The sequence below is a fragment of the Piliocolobus tephrosceles genome, chromosome 13 (genome assembly GCF_002776525.5).
Source record: "Piliocolobus tephrosceles isolate RC106 chromosome 13, ASM277652v3, whole genome shotgun sequence".
NCBI lineage: Eukaryota > Metazoa > Chordata > Mammalia > Primates > Cercopithecidae > Piliocolobus > Piliocolobus tephrosceles.
The window spans coordinates 7,054,571-7,062,105 of record NC_045446.1 but is presented as its reverse complement, the minus strand read 5'-3'; the positions used below and the strand labels follow the sequence as shown (position 1 = coordinate 7,062,105).

The 7,535-nt window shown below is 53.4% G+C and overlaps 1 protein-coding gene across 2 annotated transcripts in view; it reads left to right on the top strand.

Annotated features, from left to right (window-relative positions):
• RHOD (ras homolog family member D) overlaps window positions 1-1,091 on the top strand; it is a 16,151-nt gene extending 15,060 nt beyond the window's left edge. For both annotated transcript variants that reach the window (XM_023186378.1, XM_023186377.1), the window contains one exon: window positions 510-1,091. In XM_023186378.1, coding sequence (XP_023042146.1) covers window positions 510-677 — 168 coding nt within the window. In that variant the 3' untranslated portion in view covers window positions 678-1,091. The remainder of the gene's footprint in view (window positions 1-509) is intronic.
• Window positions 1,092-7,535: the final 6,444 nt, after the last annotated feature.

Here is a 7,535-nt window from a genome sequence, read left to right as displayed (position 1 = left end):
AAAAAAAAAAAAAAAAATGCCAGGGGTGGTGACTCATGCCTGTAATCGCAGCACTTGGGAGGCCAAAGCAGGTGGATCTCTTGATGTCAGGAGTTCGAGACCAGCCAGGGCAAAATAGCGAGACCCTGTCTCTACCAAAATTACAAAAGATTAGCCAGGTGTGGTGGTGGATGCCTGTAGTCCCAGCTACTCTGGAGGCTGAGGCAGGAGAATCACTTGAACCTGGTTGGCGGAGTCGCAGTGAGCTGAGATCGCACCACTGCACTGCACTCCAGCCTGGACAACAGAGCAAGACTCTGTCTCAAAAAAAAAAAAAAAAAAAGAAGAGAAAAGAAAGAAAAGAAAAATAAATGTGCTAAAGTGCGTGAAGGAGCTTGGGCAAGCCAGGGTACGGGAGCCGTGGGTGCTCGGCAGACCCCACCTTCCACTCTTGTCCAGGGGAAGGAAGCGAGGATGTGAGGCCTGCCCATTGCCCCCTTCACAGCAGCCCCATCCACCTCTCCCTCTAGGGCCAGGAGATGGCGAGGTCCGTTGGTGCGGTGGCCTACCTTGAGTGCTCGGCTCGGCTCCATGACAATGTCCACGCCGTCTTCCAGGAGGCGGCCGAAGTGGCCCTCAGCAGCCGCGGTCGCAACTTCTGGCGGCAGATTACCCAGGGCTTTTGCGTGGTGACCTGAGCATCTCGGGGCATCCCAGCAGCATGGGAAGGGGCAGGGTGCTGACCTACTGCTGAGCTGGCTGGGCTGGACCCGGTCCCTAGGCTGTGACCGTCAAACTGCACCACAACAGACAGGTGCCACCAAGGCCAAGCCCTGGAGCCTGGGAGTCTTGGACTGAGAAAGGGGGTTCCTGGGCCCACCTCCCCTATGTAGGGCTCGTCCTGCCGTGCCTGAGAATCACTCACTGACCCCTATGCCCAGTCCCGGACCGACATCCTGGAGCCGCCTGTGCAGCCTGATGCCCCCTCGTGGCTGCTCCCAGGGCTGCACCTGCCAGGACCTAAAGTTCTTAGGTCCCTCCTGCCAGAACCCACACCCGGCCCCATCCCACCTGTCATACTGGCAACTGTAACAAGGAAAACAACATCACTTGTCATTTGTGTCATGCCTCTTGTTTCTTTTTTCTTTTCTTTTTTTTTTTGAGACAGAGTCTCGAGTCTCGAGTCTCGCTCTGTCCCCCAGGCTGGAGTGCAGTGGCTCAATTTCAGCTCACTGCAAACTGTGCCTCCTGGGTTCAAGCGATTCTCCTGCCTCAGCCTCCTGGGTAGCTGGGGTTACAGGTGCGCGCCACCATGCCCGGCTAATTTTTGTATTTTTTTTAGTAGAGACGGGGTTTCACCACGTCAGGCTGGGGTCTTGAACTCCTGACCTCGTGATCCACCCACCTCGGCCTCCCAAAGTGCTGGGATTACAGCCGTGAGCCACCACGCCCGGCCTATGCCTCTTGTGTCAAAGCGGCTTTACACACACGTTCCAAGGTTGGTAAAAGCCCACCCCATCTAGGCACTGGGATGGGACTGCTTGGATCCAATCCAGCTTTATTGCTTCCACAATCTTGGGCAAGTTCTTCTGGGCCTCAGCTTCCTCACCTGTGAAATGGATCACAGACTAAGCCATGGAGCTTTTGGATGAGTAAGAGGGTCATGAGGACCAACACATGCAAAGAGCTTAGTAGGTGCCTAGCATGCAGTAAGTGCTCACAAAAGATTAGGCCAGGGCCGGACGCGGTGACTCACTCCTGTAATCCTGGCACTTTGGGAGGCTGACATGGCTGGATCACGAGGTCAGGAGTTCGAGACCAGCCTGACCAACATGGCGAAACCCGTCTCTACTAAAAATACAAAAATTAGCCAGGCGTGGTGGCACACACCTGTAATCCCAGCTACTCCAGAGGCTGAGGAAGGAGAATTGCTTGAACCCAGGAGGCGGAGGTTGCAGTGAGCCAAGATCACACCACTGCACTCCAGCCTGGGCAACGGAGCAAGACCCCTCAAAAAAAAAAAAAGGCCGGGCACAGTGGCTCACGCCTGTAATCCCAGCACTTTGAGAGGTCAAGGCGGGTAGATCACCAGGTCAGGAGATCGAGATCATCTTCGCTAACACAGTGAAACCCCATCTCTACTAAAAAAAATACAAAAAAATTAGCCGGGCATGGTGGCGGGCACCTGTAGTCCTAGCTACTTGGGAGGCTGAGGCAGGAGAATGGCGTGAATCTGGGAGGTGGAGCTTGCAGTGAGCTGAGGTCCGGCCACTGCACTCCAGCCTGGGCGACAGAGTGAGACTCCATCTCAAAAAAAAAAAAGGTTTAGCCAGGTGCTGTGGCACACCTGTCCCAGCCACGATTGCACCAGTGCTCTCCAGCTTGGGCTACAAAGCAGGAAAAAAAAAAAAAAAAAAAGTGGTTGAGTGTGTTGGCTTACGCCTGTAATTCCAGCACTTTGGGAGACTGGAGCAGATGGATCACCTGAGGTCAGGAGTTCCAGACTAGCCTGGTGGTCACATGGTGAAACCCGGTCTCTATTAAAAATGTAAAAATTAGTCAGATGCGGTGGTGCGCCCCTCTAATCCCAGCTACTTGGGAGGCTGAGACTGGAGAATCACTTGAACCTGGGAGGTGGAAGTTGCAGTGAGCTGAGATCATACCACTGCACTCCAGCCTGGGTGACAGAGTGAGACTGTCAAAAAAAAAAAAAAAAAAGGATCCTGACTTCTGACTTCAGAGCAGTTGAGGCTCGTGCAAGAAGATAAATCTGCAAGAAGTCTGCGTAAAAAGCGTGACAGCAAAAACACCATCAAGGGCTCCGGAAACACAGGGAAGTTGCAGAGGAGAGCTGTCTGAGCTAGGTTAAGCTCACTGGGCTTGGGGACAATGGGGAAGAATATGCTGGGTGCAGGCTATGCTTAGGGGAAGAGCAATCAGGCTAGAAATGGAGGCTGGGAAAAGATGCTTCCCATCCCTGAGCAGGTTAGATTAAAAACTCAGCGGGGCCGGGCACGGTGGCTCACGCCCGTCATCCCAGCACTTTGAGAGGCCGAGGAAGGTAGATCACCTGAGGTCAGGAGTTCAAGACCAGCCTGGGCAACATGCTGAAACCTCATCTCTACTAAAAATACAAAAAAATTAGCTGGGCATGGTGGTGCGCACCTGTAATCCCAGCTACTCGGGAGGCTGAGGAAGGAGAATCGCTTGAACCTGGGAGGCAGAAGCTGCAGTGAACTGAGATCACGCCACTGCACTCCAGCCTGGGCAACAAGAGCGAAACTCTGTCTCGAAAAATAAATAATAACAATAAATTAATAAATAATAGTAGTTGAAACAATAAAATATAATATAAATAATAAAAATTAAAAAACTCACAGTGGGGACTGGAATCCAGGTAGGGTTTTCCACGTTGGCCCCTAACACTATTTCACGTGCTGCAGCTCAGCCCTGTAATCTGAGCTGTAAGCCCCCACGTTGCTGAAGCAGTCCCCCACCTGGAACTGTTTCTGATGAAACTTCCGGGACAGGTGTCAGCAGCTGGTTCTCATTAAGGATCATGTGTATCAGTGCAAAAGAAATGGTCCCATTTGGCTGGGTGCGGTGGCTCACGCCTGTAATCCCAGCACTTTGGGAGGCCAAGGCAGATGGATTGCTTGAGGCCAAGAGTTCATAGACCAGCCTGGCCAACATGGTGAAACCGCGTCTCTATAAAAAAATACAAAAATTAGCCCGGTGTGGTAGCACGCACCTGTAGTCCCAGCTACTCAGGAGGCTGAGGCAGGAGAATTGTGTGGGACGAAGAGGTTGTGGTAAGCCGAGAATGCACCACTACACTCTAGCCTGGATGATAGAGTGAGACCCCGTCTCAAAAAAAAAGAAAATATATGTTTGGTTTTGGAACTTCCCAAGAGCTTTAATTAGGCTCACGGTACAGTTGGAGAATATTTGGGTTTGAGTCCAGAGCACATGGGCATAGAGTAGATTAGTGCAGCTTTGGTGCTGGTTCATGGTTTGGTTCAGATCGAGCCTCTGAGCATAAGAAAGTTATTCATTCAGGCCAGAAATGAAGCTGCAGCAGGTGGGGTCATAAGTGCCCTGCTCACCCTGTGGCTTGGCCAGATGGGTAGATAGGAGGGGTGCTCAAACTGCATCTGATTCAGGACACCCCAAGATCTCTCTTAGGAAATTACCTCCCCTTGAAGCCCCAACAGGATTCTTTTTTTCACAGACAGAGTCTTGCTCTGTTGCCCAGGCTGGAGTGCAGTGATGCAATCATAGCTCACTGCAGCCTCAACCTCCTGGGCTCAAGCAATCCTCCTACCTCAGCCTCCTGAGTATCTGGGCATACAGTTGCACACCACACCCAGCTAATCCCCCTGCAGGGTTCTAAGTGCTATAGAGGAGAGCAGACCATGGGGTGGGCTTGTTCACTGAATCAGTTTTAATGAGTTCACATTGACTAAGACTCACTGAGGCCGGGCATGGTGGCTCATGCCTGTAATCCTAGAACTTTGGGAGGCCAAGGCAGGTGGATCACCTGATGTCAGGAGTTCAAGACTAGCCTGACCCATATGGTGAAACCCCATCTCTACTAAAAATACAAAACTAAGCTGGGTGTGGTGGCGCATGCCTGTAATCCCAGCTTCTAGGGAAGCTGAGGCATGAGAATTGCTTCAATCCAGGAGGTGGAGGTTGCAGTGAGCCGAGATCACGCCATTGCACTACTCCAGACTGGACAACAGAGCAAGACTCTGTCTCCAAAAAAAAAAAAGAAGAAAGAAAGAAAGAAGGAAGGAAAGAAAGAGGGTCACTGTGTGCTTAGTGCTGTGTGCTGTGCTTAGTCATTTTCCATGAAAGTATCCCATTTAATAGTCACAGGCCCCAGCAAGCTAGGACCAAGTACACATCTACCTCACAGATGAGGAGGCAGAAGCACAGAGGGCTCGGTCACATGCTCATGACCTCAAGAAGTAGCAGGGCCAAGGTTTAAGCCCAGGACAGTCTGTCCAGAATCTCGGCTGTTAACTACTACGCTGGACCCCGTCCCGAGTCACCTCTTCCCCGGACCCCCAGCCCTGGACCCTTGCTTTGTACCAGTATTTCCAGACCCAGACCCCAAGGAGCTAAGAGTTTACAGAGACAAAAAGGCTTAGAACTGTCTTTCAGGGATTGGGAGCAACATGGCGGGTGCAAGGCTGTGAAGACCACGTGGTTTGCCCCAGACACCAGCAGAGCTACAGCTCACAGAAAGCCCACTGAAGCAGGCTGAGCAGCACCTGAGAATCCCAGCAGAAGGAACAGGCGCTGGGATTTATTGGGTTCCCACCCCATGCCAGACGCTTGATTGACAAGATGCCATTATTAGACCCATTTCAGAGAAGAAAATAAGGCTCAGGGCAGAAGAGTGGTCTGTGTAGGGTCATGTGGCCAGAGGTAGGGCTGAAGTTCAGCTCAGACTCTCATGGCACTTCATTGAGGACGCATGCTGGGAGATCACGGTCAGTGAGGAACCGAGCTCTGTGGGCAAAGAAGAAACAGGATGGGTCTGGAGAGCTGAAAGATCCAGTGGTGTGCACAAGTTGGGGAGAAGCATCTGGGGCCACCACATGAGAGGAGGGAAGTGGGCACCTGCCTGCTGTTCCGGGGAGGGAGTTCCTGGGAGAGAGACAGTGGGACTCAGGAGCACATACACTGGACTTTCCTTCCCTGCCAAGGGCTGCCCTCCTCTCCTTCTTTGAGAGCTCATCACCACCTGAAATGGTCCTGTCTATCTCCCCATGGCCATGCCAGCTCTCTGAGAGCACAGGCTGGGCTTGTTGCAATCCTCCATGCCCGCCGGGAGTGGTGGCTCAAGCCTGTAATCCCAGCACTTTGGGAGGCCAAGACGGGCGGATCACGAGGTCAGGAGATCGAGACCATCCTGGCTAACACGGTGAAACCCCGTCTCTACTAAAAAATACAAAGAACTAGCCGGGTGAGGTGGCGGCGCCTCTAGTCCCAGCTACTTGGGAGGCTGAGGCAGGAGAATGGCGTGAACCCGGGAGGCGGAGCTTGCAGTAAGCTGAGATTCAGCCACAGCACTCCAGCCTGGGTGACAGAGCGAGACTCCGTCTCAAAAAAAAAAAAGACCATCCTGGCTAACATGGAGAAACCCCGTCTCTACTAAAAATAAAAAAAATTAGCCAGGCGTGGTCGTGGGCACATGTAGTCCCAGCTGCTCAGGAGGCTGAGGCAGGAGAATTGCTTGAACCCCAGAGGCAGAGGTTGCAGTGAACTGAGATTGCGCCATTGCACTACAGCCTGGGTGACAGAGCAAGACTCCATCTCAAAAAAAAAAAAAGAAAGAAATCCCCTGTGCCTCAAACAATGCCTAGCATATAGTAAACACCAAATACATAGGTGAGAAATGAGTGAATTAATGAATGAATTTCATCAATCAGTGCTCCATTCAGACCCTCATCTATTCCGGCTTGGACCAGCACATTAAGTCTCCCAGCCTGCAGGCTCTCAGCCTCCTCCATCCTCCTCACTCTGGCAGAGCCATCCTTCAAAGCACGAGTGTGTCCTTGCACAGAAGACTTCGGCAGCGCCCTCTGCCCAGAGATGAAGTGCCAGAGTCCACGGCTGGGGCCTGGGGCTTTCCAGTATCTGGCCCCAGCCTACCTTGATCCGGGCCTTATCCCCAGGACACCTCCCCACACCCACTTGGGCCACACCCAGGGGCCACATCAAGGGAGCACCAACCTCCTAGCCTTCACTCAGACTGCTTTCCCATCTCAGCAAGCCCTGCCGCCCAGTCACTGCCCATTCAAACCTCCCCTCCTCCCCCAAATCCTTCAGGGTCCAGCTGGGACACCACCCTCTCCAGGAAGCCTGTGGGCCAGGCCTGCTGCCTTTCTCCCTCTTCACTGCACACCCGCCTGTGTGCACCAAAGCTGTCTTCGCAGGGCCCCTTGGCTAAGGAACTGGGCTTTTCTTCCCATGCTGTGGGAAGGACCAGGTTGAACTCCCTAAGATGACAGGTCTGGTCGTGGGACCAGGTGGGCTATCTGGGAGGGCGGAGGCGGGAGCCTGGAGACCAGCTGGGCAGCTGCAGATGTCCAGACACAAGAAACAAGCCACCACAAGTCAAGGCTTGGTGACTTCTGGGCTGGGAGCTGTAGCACCAAGGGTGGACTTTGGGAAGGGTGGGGATGTTGGGAGGGAGGTAAGAATGCAGGCCTCTCCCACCCAGGGTCAGGGGGAGGAATGTGGGGAGGGCGAGTACTTCTCCCAGACCCGGCACTGGGAGAGGCGGGGACGAGTTGGGTGACTGCTTTCTCCCTCTGGCCTCTCCCCCTGTGCCCTGCCTGTGCTCCAGGCCCCATCCTGCCTAGCCCACCACACACAGCTCTCCAACCGTGTCCAAGGAGGGCACCGGGCCGCGGTCCTTGCAGACGCCTGTGAGGAGCCAGAGTTATTACTATCATTCTCCTCCTTCTCCCCCCAACAATCCCCTCTTTCAATTCCTCACTACCCAGCCTGGCAGGGCAGGCACTGCCAGACGAGTGGGA